Raw genomic sequence first — 19,759 nt, forward strand, 5'->3', positions numbered from 1 at the left:
TGAGATATTGCTTTCATATTTTGCATACTTGTTTACCATCATGACCCAAGTCTGTAAAAAGGAGGAGGCAACTCTATCATGCATTTTGGCTGAATTATGGCCCCTTTTCAACTTAGAATATGCTTATTGTAATGTTAAAGTTTTACTCATTGCTTATATCATACTATCAAGCACTGAGAATAGTCGGGCGCGCTGTCCACTGACAGCTCTTGTTTTTCTCACACCTAAACCAAACTGTACAAATTGTGTTTCTTTGTAAAATTTAAGTCAATTTCATTAAGCAGCTAGTTTGGATCAGTAACTCCAGTGTGATGGCCCTTTATTAATCTGTCAAAAGTGTCAAAATTGACAGTGTTTGCATGATAGCAAGAGTCTTCATTATTTGATTTCAACCATAATTTTACAGATGTTTCTCAGAGTTGATAATAAGCAAGTTCAGTCTGTCATCTTGAAATGTTACCTGCGAATTAGTTGAAATTATGAAAATTATTGGTGTCTGCCGGAAAATTAGTATATTTTCTTAGAACAAAACCAAACTTCTACAAGGTGTGTATCTATTTAAAACTAAGGCCGAATTGATAACCAGCCAGTTTAGACCTGTATTTTTAGAGCTATGGCCCTTGAATCAGTTGAAATTGACAGTGTTTTCCCTGATAAGTAAGAGTAATTGTTCTCTGATCTTAACCCTATTTAAACAGAACACAACACACCACTATATAATCTATGTAAAGTTAGATAAGAAGAATTATGGACCTTCAGTTAGTTAAAATAGATTAAACTATTGGTTTATACCTAGTAACTAGAGTACTGCTTCTCAACTATGTCAAATAACAGAGTGTTTGGCTATATGAAATCAGTGCCAAGTTTAAAATCCAGCTTATTGTTCTTTAAATATATTTCTAACATATTTAATGAAAAGTGAAACATATTATGAAATGTTGACTAAATGAGATTGACCACCTTCACACTGGGGATAGCTTTAATCAGATCAGTCACTAGCACCTTCTGTTTTCAAAATGGCGACATGTAGCAGTTGCAGAAACAGTTGTATTTTACAGAGACTTGTACCATCTACTGAGAGAAGTAATGTATTGGAATCTAAATGTTGTAAAAGAAGCTAAAGGTAGTTAGGAACCTAAAGATAGCATAGGAACCTAAGGATTGTATATGAACCTTAAGTTGTGTAGGAACCTAAGAATTGTATAGGAACATAAGGATTGTATAGGAACTTAAAGATCTTGTAGGAACTTAAGGATTGTATAGGAACCTAAGGATTGTATAGGAACCTAAAGGTTGTGTAGGAACCTAAAAATGTATAGGAGTCTAAAGATAGGGCAGTTACTTAAACATACATTTTTTGTAATAAATGATGTTTATGTTTTAAGCACAGATAAACTCAATATTCTGTTTGTTTCAGACACTAACATTGTCTCTAAGTAAAGACAGATCACCAGATGAAAATATTGAAGAAAAGGTTGAAACTTTCCTGACAAGTGGGACATTCTCTAAATATGAGAAAGAAGACATTAAAATACTGACTGAGAACTACAAACAGTGGATGTTAGATAGGGATAAAAATGTTGTGGAATATTTGAAAGAAAAGAAGAGACAAGAAATTGAGGAAGGTATTCATGCCAAACTTGCTGCACTGCAGGAGCGGGAAGAACTGTTGACATATTTTGCTAATATTGATGAGATTCAGCTCAGCTTGAGACATCATAAAGAAGAAGTGATAGTTGTCAAGGAGAAAGAAGAATATGTAGAGGCACCAGGAGAGAGAAACGTTAAACTGGCCATTAAGAGGAAGAGGTAAAATACCGTGCAAAGTTATTGGACTTTATTTGTTTGGGAACAAAATGTTGATGTGCAAAACAAGAATGGCCCAATGGCTATTACAGTGTATTTGTTCATTATCTATTTTTCTCATCCAGTCAGCAATTTGCATTTGTACCACAAGACCTTCTATAATGGATACAGTATGATGCAACAACTTTGGTTTGAAAGTCTGTGTTAAGTAAAGGACAAGAGCTGTTGATGGTTAAAAAGTATCTGGGAGAAATTCAGTGCGAGTAAGTGCATGATGTGATGATCCTGTATGCCTTCTGTATAGAGAATCATGTTAGTATTTATTTACTATTGCTTTTATTCTCTTTACTGAGAAAAATACATATACAATAAAAAAATTATTAAACGTTAATACAGGACATATTTGGACTAGCACACATCCTAAAACATATAAGAAATGCCTATCGACTTGTCCAATGTATTTGTTCAAGTGGGTACTCTTCAAATATATTACCGTATCAAACAGAACAATGTTAAATAACCTGATAGTTGTAATATTTTTTCTAGTAGTTTTAAAATGCTTATGAGAATAGACATTGATTTCAGAAAATAAAAGAAGAAAAAAATGAATGATGAGTTTTCAGGATTTATACAACAGGCTTAGAATATAACTTGACTCTTCCTCAAACTATTATGTGAAGTGCTCCCAGGAAAAAAAGTGTGTAATTTATTTCTATATGTTTACAAAAAGTTACAGATTGAACATTTTATGAAAATATTTGAAATTTATTTTGTCAATTACATGGACATGGCAAATTTCTTTCTAAAGCAATGACTTTTGAGTCCTTTCTTTAAATTTACCAGGAGAAAACAAAACACAGCAAAGGATTAAACACATCATGGTCTGCTTAATTCAGTAGGGAAAGGGTAGATCTATGGATTGCAGGGTGGTGAGTGTGATCCCAGAGTGAGATGTATGTTCTCAGTGACAAATGATAGAAGACATTGTGTCTGCAAGCATTCATCGTCCACCTCAGACTCCCTGACTCATGTAGGGAAGTTGGCAGTTACTTGTGCAGAACAGGGCCCGGTTGTTTGAAACTTTAATCGGCTGTTAAACTAACCACCGGTTAAATTTCGATTCAAAATACTCGACTTGATGGGAAATACTAGTGTGATATTTTGTTTTCATTGTAAAGATTTTTCAGTGTTCATAATTCTTACCTCATACATTTGTTTTTCTAAGTCTTTGGAAATGTCGAAAAAGTAACCCTAAAGTTAACCAACTGTTAGCTTAAACGCCTGTTAAAGTTTCGAACAACAGGGCCCAGGTTGGTACTGGTACAGAATCCAGGAACACTGGTTAGGTTAACTGCCAACTGTTATATAACTACACTACTAAACCAAAAAAAAACAAAAAAAGAATAAGAAAACAAGCGAAAAACATCTTCTAGAATTTATTGTACTTTAAGTATAAAAACATATCACAGTTTGAACATTACACTTTCTTCTCAAAGCAATTATGCCATACATAATTTACTGGTACACGGACCACAAGTAACTTCTCTCAGTCAATGTTATGTAGATACAACTTAGTAAAAAAATAAAGTCAAAATTTGAATTTAGTTTTTCTCGTTTACAGGTTCTGAATATGATTAAGTCTATATCTTACAGGAAATAATTTCTCTTTAAACATATTTTTTCCCCATTTATGATCACCTAGTCCTCATCCTGTTTCATTTACCATAATACGCAGGAAGGAATGTAACATGATGCATTTTCTTAGAGATACCTAGTTCCATGTTCACAAAACATTTTTTCGGTCCCATCTGAGTTTAAGATTGTAATTTTAATAGAACTTCAAGATTACAATGCAATTGAGACTGACAAGTCAGTACTGAAAAATCTTTTGAAAATAGTAACTTAGAATTTAAAATTTTTAACATGCAATTTAGATATAAATGACAAATAAAGTTTCGTTATCAAACTTAGCTGAGACTTGAATTGTTTTGTGAACATTGGGCCTGGACATTTTTGGAGGTGGGGTGGGGTGGTAGGGAGGTAATTTTGTCCTACTTATTTGTTTACTTTGCTCAGTTTGCTATAAGGATACAGTATAGGGTGTTAACGAGGTTGCATACCTATCAAATGATGAGATTTTCAGATGCTTTAGTTTATATTTCTAATAGGCATCATACTTAATTGAAATTTGCTACTTTTGACCTGAAGATGATAAATTTAAATGAGCAACTTTTGATTTGAAATTTCAGTGATGTACTGTTAGCTGGTGTATATCATTTATGGTGTTAACATACTATATTCTAGCGTACACAATATTTGTCCGGATGTAATTCAGTGTAAAAGTAGATATAATTTTATAAACTTTAATCTGTTTGGTCTAAGCAGTGCACTTTTGACAGAAGTACAAAAATGCCAAAAGTCAAAAATTCATTCCCTCATGCTCCACAGGATATTGATTTTGATAGAAACTGATGATGAGTTCGAGCATAGAGTTTTGTTCGATTGGTCAGAAAACTATAATTGTGGATTTTGGTTATTTCTAATGTACAACATTGAGGAAAAATATATTGCTATATTTTGCATTTCTACCTTATCCTTGCTGTGTGATTGTAAATATTCTGAAAGTATTTTAACACGTATCTGCTGCTGTTGCTTTCACCTTGATTTTTCCAAAAAAAAAATGAATCCGTTTTCTTCGTCCTTCAAACTAGACCGAACAAATGCAAGGTAAAAGCTCTGGAATGGTATGAAACATTTAGTGTTGCACCAAATAACATCTGGAATTTCTTTGCCTATCACTTTATCCAAAGTACACATTGTGTTCAACTTCCTATTGGATGGCAGTATTTGTTCTTGTGCTAGTTTCTATATCCTGACTGTCCAGAAAGCCTTCATCCTGCGAAATATTTCCATCCTCCAACTCCTTGGATTTTCTGTCATCATACTGGTCATACAGGATGTCTGCTTCAAATGAATCATCTGGGTCTGTTGCATTCTGGGAACTGTTATTGAGGTATGATAATACACCCGACACCTGAAATCAGCCAAGTACAACATTGATTTAGACTACTAAAGGTAAGATAGATCAAAATTTTTAAAGCCACTACCCTACCAGTAGTTATTATTTATATGTACAATTTAACTTTACATGCAAAAGTACAGTATAGAAATATCTGACACATGACTTGTAGATCTAGATAAAATACAAAATTAAATTAAATATAGCACAACCCCCATATTGATCAACAGTTTTAAATCTGGAATTTAAACTTAAAGGTGGATAATCAGATTTTGGCCATGTAACGGATTTGTTCGAAACTTTAGCATCTGATCATTTACACTTATTTATGTTCACTTAACACTTAATACAAATTAGATTTTCACTGGAGGTATTTTTAAAATTTCATTTTCCTATCCTGGTTGCCCAACCAAGATGGAGATATTTTATCACAAGTATAAATTTGATAAACATACTTTGCCTAAGGAAATGTATAAATATTAGACATATTGTAATATATTTGCATTAAAAATTATGTATTTAGATGGAATTCATTAGAAACACAAGTTTGAAAAAAATATTATTACCTCCCTTTGCCTATGTTGGTTGTGCAACCAAGATAGATTGGAAATAAATGAATTCAGAAGCTACACACAGCTTTTAAACTTGCATTTTGGTTCGGATTGTTCAATAGTTGATATGTCTATCAGATGCAAATGTAAAACTAGACATTGTATCGAAATAAAAAGAAATACCCAGCTTTTTATATACTTTCATATTAAAGGGAAGTAATTACAAAATTTTATAGAAATAATAAAATATACATTTCAAATAGGAATCTAACTCTATGTAATCGGTCTTTTTGTTCCTTAAATAATTCTCTACCAGAATATACAAAAAGTAAAAAATGTCATTAAATGTTGTTTAAATGTGATTGACCACCTTTAAACAAGAGGGCCATAATGGCCCTATATTGCTCACCTGTTATTGCACTTAAGAACAAGAAAGTCAAAAAATCATAATCAAGATCAATTAAAAGAATTATAAGAAAATATAGTTGAAATTTTCTTAAAGTTACTTCAGATAGAATTATTTTCAAATTAGGCCAGTAATTTCATACAAGAAGTTTTCTGTATAGTTATATGGGAAAATGAGCCCCTCCCCTAGGCAACCACTTTTTTAAAGGTGGTTAATCAGATTTTGGTCAACTTTCAGATTTTTTTAAAACTTTACCAACTGATAATTTACACTTATTTGTGTTTATCAAGTTCTTAATACACATCAGATTTTCACTGAAAGAATTTTTAAACTATGATTTTCCTATCCTGGTTGCCCAACCAAGATAGCGTTATTTTAGCATAAGTATAAATTTAATAAGCATACATTGCCTAAGGAATGTTATGAATATAAGCACTACTGTATTAGAGTTGTAAAAGATTTGCATTGACAAAACATATTTTGCCAAATTCATTAGAAATTCAAGTTTATAAAATTATTATTACCTCCCTTTGTCTATCTTGGTTGCGCAACCAAGATAGATTTAAAATAAATCAATTCCAAAGCTACTCTTTGTTTCAAAACTTGCCTTTTGTTTCAGGTAGTTGTAATATTCCAATATATATCAAATGCAAATGTAAAACTAGAAATTATATTGAAATTAAAAGAAATAATCCACTTTTTAAACACTTTTGTGTTAAAGGGAGATAATTACAAAATTTCTTAAGTAGTAATAAATCATACATTTCCAATCGGTATCTAACTTTATGTAATGGGTCTTTTTGTTCCTTAAATAAATCTCTAACAGAATATGTAAATACTGAAAAATGTCAGAAAATGTTCCTCAGATGTGATTGACCACCTTTAATGAACCAAATTTATTTAAAGGAATTTGGTAGAGGGTCATCCAAGAAACATTTGTGTAAAATTATTTTGAAAATGGACCAGCAGTTTCTGACAAAAAGATTTTCAAAGTTCCATATATTATGGTGACACAAGTTTTGTGCAAGTTTGACTAAATTCAAACCATAAATGAAGCTGCTATAGTGCAGACAAGTTCAAAGTAGCTAATTCTGGCCCTATCAGGGGCCATAACTCTGGAACCCATGATGGAATCTGGCCAGTTCAAGAAAGGAACCAAGATCTTGTGGTGATACAAGTTGTGTGCAAGTTTGGTTAAATTCAAATCATAGATGAAGCTGCTATTGTGCAGACAAGGTCAAAATAGCCAATTTTGATCCTTTCAGGGGTCATAACTCTGGAACCCATAATGGAATCTGACCAGTTCAATAAAGGAACAAAGATCTTATGGTGATACAAGTTGTGTGCAAGTTTGGTTAAAATCAAATCATAAATGAAGCTGCTATTGTGCAGACAAGGTCAAAATAGCTTATTTTGGCCATTTCTGGGGCTATCACTCTGGACCCATAATGGAATCTGACCAGTTCAAGAAAGGAACCAAGATCTTATGGTGTTACAAGTTGTGTGCAAGTTTGGTTAAAATAAAATCATAAATGAAGCTGCTATTGTGCAGACAAGGTCAAAATAGCTAATTCCGGCCATTTCAGGGACCATAACTCTGGAACCCATAATGGAATCTGGCCAGTTCAAGAAAGGAACCAAGATCTTATGGTGATTTAAGCTGTGTGCAAGTTTGGTTAAAATAAAATCATAAATGAAACCACTATCATGCAGACAAGAAATTGTTGACTGACGACGGACGAAAGGTGGTCACAAAAGCTCACCTTGTCACTACGTGACAGGTGAGCTAATAAGATCAAATTGCCATATTTTCCTTTATATCAAAACTATATTACTAAAACTTTGTGTAGATATATCTAACTTTTTGTTTCAGAAGATGCCACATTCTTGACAAGTTTCATTAAGTTCCATGCAAGGTTATCATTCATAGCAAAATTAGGCCTACAGACTTAAGATGTTGATGAATACAGTCCTAGGATTTACCCAATCATAGAAGGCTGCAGCACTGAGACTTGCTGAAACAATATATGTCTTGGGGACGCTGTCGTGTAATTTCTGCACTTGCTGAAGTGTTGTCTTGTTTGGCATGGGACCATCCCGGAACTGGTTCACTCTTTGCTTGATGCCTTCCTTACCTTGTCGCCGTAACAGGGCCTGTATATTACCCCACTTCTGTAATTGTAAAACAAATGTAGGTTAAATGTTAGACGGATAATTTCTGGCACCTCTTAAAGCATTATTTGGTAAGCCTTTAAAGCTGTATGCCTTCAGACTTCGTCATTTTTAGCTCACCTGTCACAAAGTGACAAGGTGAGCTTTTGTGATCGCGCGGTGTCCGTCGTCCGTCGTCCGTCCGTGCGTGCGTCCGTGCGTGCGTGCGTCCGTCCGTAAACTTTTGCTTGTGACCACTCTAGAGGTAACATTTTTCATGGGATCTTTATGAAAGTTGGTCAGAATGTTCATCTTGATGATATCTAGGTCAAGTTCGAAACTGGGTCACGTGCCTTCAAAAACTAGGTCAGTAGGTCTAAAAATAGAAAAACCTTGTGACCTCTCTAGAGGCCATATATTTCACAAGATCTTCATGAAACATGGTCAGAATGTTCACCTTGATGATATCTAGGTCAAGTTCGAAACTGGGTCACGTGCCATCAAAAACTAGGTCAGTAGGTCTAAAAATAGAAAAACCTTGTGACCTCTCTAGAGGCCATATATTTCACAAGATCTTCATGAAAATTGGTGAGAACGTTCACCTTGATGATATCTAGGTCAAGTTCGAAACTGGGTCACGTGCCATCAAAAACTAGGTCAGTAGGCCAAATAATAGAAAAACCTTGTGACCTCTCTAGAGGCCATATTTTTCATGGGATATGTATGAAAGTTGGTCTGAATGTTCATCTTGATGATATCTAGGTCAAGTTCGAAACTGGGTCATGTGCGGACAAAAACTAGGTCAGTAGGTCTAAAAATAGAAAAACCTTGTGACCTCTCTAGAGGCCATATATTTCATAAGATCTTCATGAAAATTGTTCAGAATGTTCACCTTGATGATATCTAGGCCAAGTTCGAAAGTGGGTCATGTGCGGTCAAAAACTAGGTCAGTAGGTCAAATAATAGAAAAACCTTGTGACCTCTCTAGAGGCCATATTTTTCATGGGATCTGTATGAAAATTGGTCTGAATGTTCATCTTGATGATATCTAGGTCAAGTTTGAAAGTGGGTCATGTGCCATCAAAAACTAGGTCAGTAGGTCAAATAATAGAAAAACATTGTGACCTCTCTAAAGGCCATATTTTTCATGGGATCTGTATGAAAATTGGTCTGAATGTTCATCTTGATGATATCTAGGTCCAGTTCGAAACAGGGTCATGTGCGGTCAAAAACTAGGTCATTAGGTCTAAAAATAGAAAAACCTTGTGACCTCTCTAGAGACCATACTTGTGAATGGATCTCCATAAAAATTGGTCAGAATGTTCATCTTGATGATATCTAGGTCAAGTTTGAAACTGGGTCACATGCCATAAAAAACTAGGTCAGTAGGTCAAATAATAAAAAAACCTTGTGACCTCTCTAGAGGCCATACTTTTCATGGGATCTGTATGAAAGTTGGTCTGAATGTTCATCTTGATGATATCTAAGTCAAATTTGAAACTGGGTCAACTGCGGTCAAAAACTAGGTCAGTAGGTCTAAAATTATTAAAATCTTTTGACCTCTCTAGAGACCATATTTTTCAATGGATCTTCATGAAAATTGGTCAGAATTTTTATCTTGATAATATCTAGGTCAAGTTCAAAACTGGGTCACATGAGCTCAAAAACTAGGTCACTATGTCAGATAATAGAAAAAATGACGTCATACTCAAAACTGGGTCATATGGGAAGAGGTGAGCGATTCAGGACCATCATGGTCCTCTTGTTTAAATATAGCAAGATGTGTTATCTGTAGAAAGAAATGTTAAGAGTGATTTTTTTCGCATATGAAGAACTGTCGATCTACACTACGATTCATTCAATTATTAAAATATATTAAAAAAAAACTCGAATCTTTAGAAAACTGATATAAAATAGAAGAAATTTAGCTGTACTTTGAGTCCTACAAAATAAAATATCAATTTTGGCAAAAGGGCTCAATCATTTTCGATATTTACTCTAAATTTTCTCTATGTTTTTAGAATTTGAAATGTTCCTACTTATCTGAGGGCATCTTCAAGATATTGTTTGTCAACTTTAAGTTTTGTTTAAGAAATGTGCCATCTGTTACTGTGTTCAAAGTAGAGTTGTGATTAGCATAATATACTAGGGCAGTTGCCTCTGATCATCAATAGGATTACAACCAAAGATCAACCTTTCCGGAAAAAAGAAAATGCGATTTGTCTAGCCTTTGAAAAAGATTAACTTTCTACTCGGACCCAACTATTGCTTTGTAAAACAGAAAAAAATTATAAGAGAATAAATTGAGCCGCGCCATAGTGGCTTTGCGACCAGCATGGATCCAGACCAGCCGGCGCATCTGCGCAGTCTGGTTAGGATCCATACTGTTCGCTAACGGTTTCTCTCATTGCAATAGGCTTTTGAAGCGAACAGCATGGATCCTGACCAGACTGCGCGGATGCGCAGGCTGGTCTGGATCCATGCTGGTCGCAAAGCCACTATCTTGGTTTTCTCATGGTGCGGCTCAATTATAGATGTTTAGAGAAGACATACTTGTAGAAAAGGTTTTTCTTCTCCAAGCAGTAAGTATGTTGCAATCATTGTGTTATGGACATCACGCGGAGGTTTTGTAAAATTTGCTATCTCGGAGATAGTTTTCTGGTCCATTTCCAGCACAGGATGGCAATGTATATCTAGTGACCGGAGAGATTCTAGGATGTCCCTAGCTTTCTGGATGTTTGGCTGCAGTGCAGCCTGGAATCTAGAGTCCTCTGCATCGTCAACAGCTTTACACAGCGTCTCCTCATGGCGTCTCATTCTGCCGTCACGTAAACCTAAATTATACACAAAATCCATTGTTCTCACGGGAAATACAAAATTTTGGCTTTTCTGATAAGAAAAAAATATATATACAAAGGTATTCAGAGAAGCTGAAAGTTTTTATCTGTAGTCTTGTACACACAGGAATCAACCTCTTGTATTCCAAATCGTATCAGATTCGTCAAAAAATCATTTCTTTAGACTAAACCGGACTTTGAAAGGTAATGGGAACCAACCTTTCTTTAGTTTAAGGTACTTTAACCGTCTCATGCCCCGTAGGTAGTCGTCATCATGCGGGAGTCTGACGTTGCTGAATTTCTGTATGGCACTTTCTAGAGCCTCAATGTCGTGTTCTGCCGTCATCTGTCGCAATTTCACGCGTGCTTTCCTTTGGAATACATTCTGTAAGATGAGGGAGATAAATATATATTTGAAGAGAACTTCAACTACAGATGAGATCAGTTATTTCAAGAGACATTCCCCCGGATACTTCAGTACTAACTTAGCCATGATTTTTTAGCATCATCATTTACAAGAATTTAGCAGATTTTTTGATCATTTGTACATAAAAAAATCCAAGTAAACGTTATGATTTGCTTTCTGCACAGGAGAATTTAGCAAACAAGATAACAATGGCGTAACTGGACCAAAATTAAGGATACGCACGATCGCTAGTGGGGTTTGGGGGCATGCTCCTCGGGCAATTCTTTTGGGGTGCCTTTCGGTGTATTTTCTCGGGAAATGGCTCGTTCTACGTAACATTTTATTCACAAAGCATTGAGTACATCACGGTATCGGTTTCAGGCAGACGTACTGACGTTAGACGAAAGTAGTGACGTTACGCCCTACGTAAAGAATGTTCACAAAAAATAATCTTGGTATAGTGCCGTTAATTCTTACGTCTGACGTTATTGTAACAAATTAATGTTTCGGACAAGATTTCACTTTTGATTTTGCTGTAACTCTGTGATTCCAGCAGGTATGCAAATTTTGTTTCCATACCTCAAGTTTTTATTTCGATGTAAATGAGATGTGAAACCAAAATTTGTAGTCCTGTTTGGCGCCATATAACCTATACTGTGTTGGTGCGCCGTAAAACCCAAATAAATAAATAAATTCACTTTTGAGCTCAATTTGTGACCTTGACATTTGATCTACCGACCTGGTCCATGTTTTCTGCATATCGTCTCATCGACATCTATCTTTACGCCAAGTTAAAGTCTGAATGGTTGTTGAATTATGCACGCGCCATCACATAATACATACGTTTTTCCAAAACGGGCGTACGTATAATTATTAGATTGTTTCTTAATTTTTTAGAATGACTTGTTTATCAAAAGTCTTGAACTGTACCTCTCTTTTCCTGCCTTCGTCAGAATCTGTGAACAGGTAATTGCAAACATTGTGCCGTTCACCCAGCTCATCTACTTTGTAAATACGAAGAGCATATTCTCCCGACGACGGCAGATTTATTACAAAGTCTACTTCACTTTTACGTATCACCATCTTACAATAACGGTGTAAGTATTCACTCTCTTTCCCCGTCTGTTCAATTTCGTGACTAAAAAGAAAACACTCGTATGACAATAGACACCTCTACTGCAGATATGTCCTAAGTGTTGAAAACTACTTCTGTGCCTCCAAGTAGGCTTTGGATCAGACGAGCCGTTCTGAGACATAAACCAGGAGTCAAGTGTATAAATCTTTGGATTGTAGAAAATTTGCTTGGCAGACGATAGACAGCAAGGGTTGCGCAAAACAAAACAGTTACGGGCATCATGTTTTTGAAGAAGCTATAGTTTTTGGTTCACCAGATTTTATGGATTAAAGGAAGTTAAAATATGTCTGAATTAAACTTGAAAAATGTTATTGTTTCCGAAGGTGAGTAAACATCATTTTTGAATATAACGGTGGTCTGGGAACATAGTAAACAGCGTGCTTGGATAACGTTGGTATTAAATGTTTTAGTTGCTGATTCAGGACAATGCAAAAAAACGAAACATATAATGCAACATAACGAAACATAAAACGCGACAAAATGAAAAACAGAACGCGAGAGAGCGAAACATTTTGTTTCCGCCAACACGCCAAAACGAAATTAATGGCGCGTCCGCCAATCAAACGATGAAACATTTCATTTCGTTTTGGCGCCAAATTAATATCTTTGTTAATGGCGCGCATTTACGCGAAATAAAATGTTTCGTTCTATGTCTGTTATGTCATGGAGTTAGTTTCGTTTTGTCGCATCGGCACGGGCGCCAGAACGAAATGAAGTGTTTCGTCGTTTCGCATTGGCGCGTTTGAGCTGGCTTCTATTTCTCTTGTATATTTATTTCATCCTATAATTAGATATACATGAGGTCTCAAACCTTAGTAACAATTTCTCGTTATTCAGAAATTTGATCACGTGCTCCTCTTTTGGTTTGTAGAAAACTATTCCACCCTCATGTGATGGTGACAGTAGTCCCGCCTCCTCGGTTACTGTGCAGGGACCGTAGCCAATGCCTCGAGGTACAGCCGGCGTCGGAACATAGTCTGAGAGAGGTACGTCACACACAATCTTGAAATCGCCTGTCCATATATAAACAATTACATATATGGATATCTAAACACATGTTGTTTTGGAGAAAGAACTCATCAGCCGAAGAAAACAAACTAAATTAAAGAATAATTTTGAGTGTTGCGTTGAAAGAATTAATACGCAAAATACTTTAAGAAACGTGAGAATAAGCAATACTTTTTTAGGTATAGTTTGTTCTGATGTTACTTTACAAAAGGTGCGATTAAGTAATACTTTTCTTATATGTTCACGTGGTACGGCCACACTCTTAAGTTACTATACGAAAGATGCGAATTGGTAATAATTTTCTTATATGTTCATGTGAGGCAATACGAACATAAGTTACCTGTACTAAAACTCAAAATTTATCTTACCTATCCAGAAGAACCAGTCCTCTAGTTTAGCAAACAGAGATATTTTGAAAGTGCCGTCTACCGGGAATTTTATCTGTATATTCCAAGTATCCTCATTGCGGCCACACAACACTAAATCTCCCCACTCCTCCTGTCGCTCAAACTCTGTGTCATTGGAGTATAATTCATACATTATCGATATGTCGTTCACATTTTCTTGGTGACACTGAATCTTAATGTTACATTTTCCCGCCTCTGAAAGAAGAACGGATTTATGCTCGCTTTTAAGTTGCATTCTGGAGGAAAAGAAAGCCGGGCGGAGGAAGGGAGCTTTCAGAAAGTGTGTATATCGTGAGTTTGTTTCAGTTAACTGCCAATAACTCATGGATTCATCCGGTAGACAGAAATAAATAAAGTCTGAAGGCTTGGGCGCGAAAAAGAACGTGTTGAGAACAGCTCCGGATTTAGGGCCCTGTGCCTCTACTGATGTCTCCACCAATGTCCAGTTATCTTTGCATGTCTGTGTTGCTAATGGTGTACACATCAGATAGGGATGCACGAGTTGCCAGTTGCCGTCCACGTGTACGGCATTCCACGTGCATTTAGAATCAACGACGTCATCCTCTCCCACTAGGTGACAGTGCGACTTATAAACGCCTTTGACAATCACACATGGTATTTCTATGGCCCTGAAACGGAAATAAAACGGAATTTAAACCAAATAATTATACGGTGCATGTTCAATATTATATGTGATATTAACGTTTTGCTTTGTGAAAAAAATATTAGTTTCAAAGAAACTACTATAATAATAAGACGTTAATTCAAGGTTAATATTGTAGAAATTTCATTATTAGTATTATTATTATTATTATTTTTATTTTTTTTTTGCTTTGTAAAAACAACCTTAGTTTCAGGGGAACTACTATCATAATACGAAAGAAATTAATTTTCTTTCAGTGAATGTAGAATGAATTGATAATGATAATACAAATAATTAAACCACAGGTAAAGTGAAAACTCGATAATTTTGTTTAGCTGACAAACAATGTCTGCAATTGTCGTAATAATGAAAAAAAGTGTTGAGTCAAAAGGATACATTTCTGTCCTCCCTCTGTCTGGACAGTAGTTTTAAGAACGTTTTACAGTATATGAAATACAGTACATGTAAATGTGAAATGTCATCAATTGTGTGGTTGGTCCATTGGCCTACTGGGTTATATCATGTAGAGGTATGCTAAACTAGTTAGCACAACTTTTCAAACAACCGCTACCTGTTGCGGGTAATCAGTAAGGAACGAAAGGATGAAAAATTATATCACAGCCTGATTGTATGAAAGTAGTAATGCCATCATCACTTCGAAATCGACGTTGAATGTTGACGTGTCTGGTTTGCCGGGACGGTGTACGAGACGTCGGTAGGCTTTACCTCACTCTTTAAAGAAGCATACTATCTCGTAGTGTGGGTTAACTACTATTTCTACACTTATGACATACTCAAACAAGCCTTTGGTTCGTCTGAGGCAGTCATAAGTTCAGAGGGGACATGTGAGTTATATATATTTATATTATCTCATGGCCACGAGACATAAAAAAGAAAAAAACATCTCTTGACCAAGAGATATAAAAAATAGAAAAAAAAACAATTTTTTTTTTATATATATCTCGTGGCCACGAAATAACTTTTTTTTTCATTTAAACTATCCCATGGCTTTTTGTTTTTGTTTTTAAACTATCTCGTGGCCATGAGATAACTTTTTTTTCTTTTTTATATCTCGTGGCCACAAAATTACTTTTTTTTGTATTGTGTTGTGTTTTTTTCCATTTAAACGATCTCGTGGCTTTTTGTTTTTGTTTTTAAACTATTGCCACGAGATAACATTTTTTATATATATATCTCGTGGCCACGAATTAACTTTTCTTTATACATATATATCTCGTGGCCACTAGAAAGCTTTTTCTTTTCTTTTTTATATCTCGTGGCTAAATAAAACTAAAACTCACATGTCCCCTCTGAGCTTCCATAATTTTGGTATGAAATGGAATATTTTTGCCCTGTTGTGATTTTCAGAAGACTACATACCTGCATAAAAGTGTGAGTAAACCTGCAAACGTTCCTTGTAAGTCTTTTATCTGCTTCATATAGCCCAGCACAGTTCCCGGTTTCGCCTCATTGCCGTACTGCCGAGTTCGAATCTTCTGACAGCTCATCCATGTGGCCAATGCTCGAACCTTTAAAATCTCGGGCGTATATTCACGTGTAAGACGTGTCGCTACTTCTTCAAAGGTCCCCGATGCTACTTCAGATTCATTCATATTGTTCTAAATGACAAACAGATAAAAGCATAGTTATGTCATGTTTACTGATTTGGTAAATCCTTTACATATAAATGCCGGTTTTTATTTGCACGTTAAGGTTTATATAGAATATATAAATTTGTTTAATTTCTATTTATAAAGATTTTTTTTCACTTTTAAGAAAGGAGAGATTTTCATGTGAATGTGTTCTGATTGAAATACAAACTGCAGGTGTAAAATGAAATAGCGCTACGAATAACAAACTTCTTTCACGTCAGAATTTGCATTAACTACTGGTTTATTTTTTTTAAGAAATATGGTATTTTACTTATTTTAATTAATGTCAATTTTTATCCACAACATACCATGATCACTTCGAAATCTACGACGCTGAAAGTTGACGTGTCGGTGACTGGTTTCCCGGGACGAGGTGCCGGGTACGACACATCAGTAGGCTTAATTTCATTCTAAAAAGAAACATACAAATAAGACATTACTTTGAATGAAAACTATATATGCAAGAACATATATAGGACAATGGGAGTTGCAGATATACGTATTTACACGTGTACATAACAAAGCATCTACGAGTGTTTATAAAAACAATTTAGGAAATAAATAGATTTGTAGAATAAGCTTGTCTCTCTGGTCTTTGAAAATTTCTGCCTCATTATTTTAATTGATTACCTTTTGCGATATCATTAATGAAATTTGTATTTGGTATTTGAGCATACACAATACAATACTCACGTCAACTCCTTTTTCTAGTTCCCAGACTCCTTCTAACAGAAGGTTTTCTGCTTCTAGCGCAACAATTTGTCTCGTCACTTCATCAGATTTTCGTCTGTCTGTCACATGTTTCCGCAAACCTTTTGGCGGCTGTCGCGCAGTTTCCGGTTTATCAACAGACTTTTTGACATTTGACTTCCGCCTTGCATTCTTCTTCCCCTTCGTTTTAGCTCCATCAACTTCCTTACTTTGAACTTTGGCCTTTTTGGAACTGCCGCTTCCCATTTTATAAGTATTCCTGCAACATCAGATGAGTCGAAAACAAACTATATTTTCTACAGCTCTCCACTTGCTTTTACCTTTGATATAGAGCACTATTTTTAAGCAGTACATTTTATGCCAATTTCTCTAAAATATCTTTATAATTATTACATTTCATTGCACATACGTGATGTCAATATCATTATCTTAAATTATCCCAATTAATTTGCCATCCGAAATCCCTATAGTATACAATTTCTGAAATATTCAACAATGCTAAATACTTTTGCTCACAAAGCTGCCTTGATCACAGGACATGGACACTGCCAGTGTCAATCATTTCGTTAAATCAATAGTAGTTATGAATTTTACATGTTACTATTGCGTGTATCATTGTTTTGTACCGAAAAACAATTAGTACGAAGCAGATCGCTGGAGCGAAGCAAGTATGTATTGATCACCTGGAATTGTTTCTATTGAAACTTACTGACACTTGAAACTTGTTTAAGATAGCCATCTGTATTAGTCTTTCAACATAAGTACAGAGATGAACTTGACTATTGTACATGTATGTGACAGGGTATTTTTTTCGTTTGTCCGGAGCTCGAACCGCGGACCCCTCGCTCACAGGGTGAGAGATCTACAGCGTTGCCATACACATATCCTTCCCTAATGTGGCCAGGTTCGTACACGACATACACACTCATGAGCTAAAAATTTGTTGTACACACAATATGACTGGGCATACGGACAGACACCTTTTCTTCCCTCGTATGCGCCAGGTCGTACCGCGACATACATCCCACAAATTAGAAATTCACCTCCGAATACCGGAAGTACATGATATTGCAATTTCGTTTGATCTATTCTTTGATCTGTAGAATACTGTATGGAAGACTAGTTGTATGTGCAGATGTTAATATAACCATCTCCCGGGTAATAGTTTTTGTGAACTAACTCGTCTTGCCAAACATTTACCATTGAGCCGGATTTTTTCATCTGCACCTTCAACCAATGACAGACTTTTTCAACCAATAACATATCCAGTACGTCATTAGTGTTAAATTAGAGCAAATTAAAAGGTGTGTTTCATACCGAGACACTGGACATGTTTATATGGAGAAAGCAAAAAATATCAACGACTTTCCAGGTTTCATGAATATATGTTAGGAAACTGATGCATTTGTCTGCCCGCTTAATTCCCGCGTGATTTCATACAGCTCGATATATCAATAGTAAAACATCCTTGAAATAATTATTTTTACGAATGTGAACATAAAAATTTTCCGCTACATAAAGTTCAACGCTCAAACTGTATACGTTGGAACCACTCGTCCAGAAAAAGTCAGAGGGATTCAAATGCTGTTCAAATAGAACAGTGATCATTCTAGGTTTTGTTTTTCATCATTTGTTTTGTATGCATTTTTTGTTTTGAAGTATATGCTTAGTGACTATTTTGTCAGCTTCTGTGTTTATTAAAAACAGAATTTGGAATTGATAAAAGCGTCTAACGGTTTGCGAGCGTATTTTTCACATTTCCGCTAGAATTAGAAATTAGTCTGATGTAGTGCCATAAAACCTGTTTCAAAATTAGAATGATTGATTGTCTGTGTCTTCAACCGGGGCGATATTATAGAAAAATCCATACGAAAAGTGGCTGTACATCATTAACTAACGCATCAAAATTGATTTCTGCTACGTTTGATCACAACAATACGTGTTCAGTTAATATTTGTATAACATCTCACCGCAAGGAAACATAACTTCAGCATGGAAACTCAGGATTATATAGTCGTGTATGATACATTTCTATTGTTTGATACACCCTTTTCCGTATCAAGGCTTTTCCTAGTCCAACTCGCGGCGTAATTATCACTCTGATATTTCTGTAGGGACGGACCGTCAGGGGAGATAAGAGTCACAGATTAGGACTAGGTTTTTCCATGCTCTCTCTTTAGATAATTATGACTATACCATTGATGTTGTATATTATTTCAAAAGAAGTCCTAGAATCGTAAAAATTTTGAAAAATTCAAAATATTTTTATTAAATTTGATTTTTATAGGAAAACCAAACGCAACAAAATATTGGTGGGGCATTTCCAGTTGTAATCTTCGGCCATTCACACACCAAAAAAAAAAAGATGAAAAGAGGCTTTATTTATTGATAAATTTATGTAGCGCTTCATGGATATCCCAGAGTAAAAGTAAAGTTCTAGGTAAAAACTGTTAAAAATATCTAAAACATATTTTTCGACACTGTGATCTTGCACGATTTTTACAACGAAAAAAAAAAAAAAAAAAAAAAAACATTTCTGACCGTGAAATTGACATTCTTAAATATACCTTTAAAATTTTGAATAATACATAGCCTTATATCGAATTTTGCAAAAGAAAGTCTCAATTTATCAAGGTTTGTATATTTACGAAGTAAGTAAGCCAGCAGTTTTTACATTTAAATTTTAAAGTATGCTGTGAACTAACCTATGAAAAGCAGGACACTTCCTACTTGACGGCCATCTTGAACGTGAAATGACGTCATATACGACGTCAAAAACGTTGTCTTGGCGTCACAAGACTAAGTTCTTAGATCCTTTATATGGTCAGAGACCAACAATTCAAGAAAGTACAGGGAATGAGGTAAGTGTATACCTGGGAATAAGGTAGCGTCTGTGCGTTCTGATTGGTCAGTCATGTAAACAAACCCAAGAAGTGACTATTTCTTTCAAAATTGAGATTTTGTACAGCATTTACAGTATTTTAGTGGATCTATACATTTTGACAAAATTTGCTACATTTTATGTGT

The 19,759-nt window shown here is 35.2% G+C and overlaps 2 protein-coding genes across 4 annotated transcripts in view; one reads left to right on the top strand and one right to left on the bottom strand.

The window, feature by feature from the left end:
- LOC123566391 (uncharacterized) overlaps positions 1 to 4,855 on the top strand; it is a 45,200-nt gene extending 40,345 nt beyond the window's left edge. For all 3 annotated transcript variants that reach the window (XM_053549928.1, XM_053549927.1, XM_053549929.1), the window contains exon 10: positions 1,418 to 4,855. In XM_053549928.1, the coding sequence (XP_053405903.1) occupies positions 1,418 to 1,813 (396 nt within the window). In that variant the 3' untranslated portion in view covers positions 1,814 to 4,855. The remainder of the gene's footprint in view (positions 1 to 1,417) is intronic.
- On the bottom strand, positions 4,637 to 19,477 carry LOC123566390 (hillarin-like). Its single transcript, XM_045360420.2, has 11 exons — positions 19,438 to 19,477; positions 16,715 to 16,991; positions 16,330 to 16,431; positions 15,750 to 15,988; positions 13,688 to 14,355; positions 13,123 to 13,324; positions 12,107 to 12,314; positions 10,990 to 11,155; positions 10,487 to 10,767; positions 7,766 to 7,954; positions 4,637 to 4,840 (listed from the first exon to the last, which is right to left on the bottom strand). The coding sequence occupies exons 2-11, from the start codon at positions 16,976 to 16,978 to the stop codon at positions 4,637 to 4,639; spliced, it is 2,523 nt and encodes an 840-aa protein (XP_045216355.2). The 5' UTR covers positions 16,979 to 16,991; positions 19,438 to 19,477.
- Positions 19,478 to 19,759: the final 282 nt, after the last annotated feature.

This window comes from Mercenaria mercenaria, chromosome 8, assembly GCF_021730395.1.
Source record: "Mercenaria mercenaria strain notata chromosome 8, MADL_Memer_1, whole genome shotgun sequence".
NCBI lineage: Eukaryota > Metazoa > Mollusca > Bivalvia > Venerida > Veneridae > Mercenaria > Mercenaria mercenaria.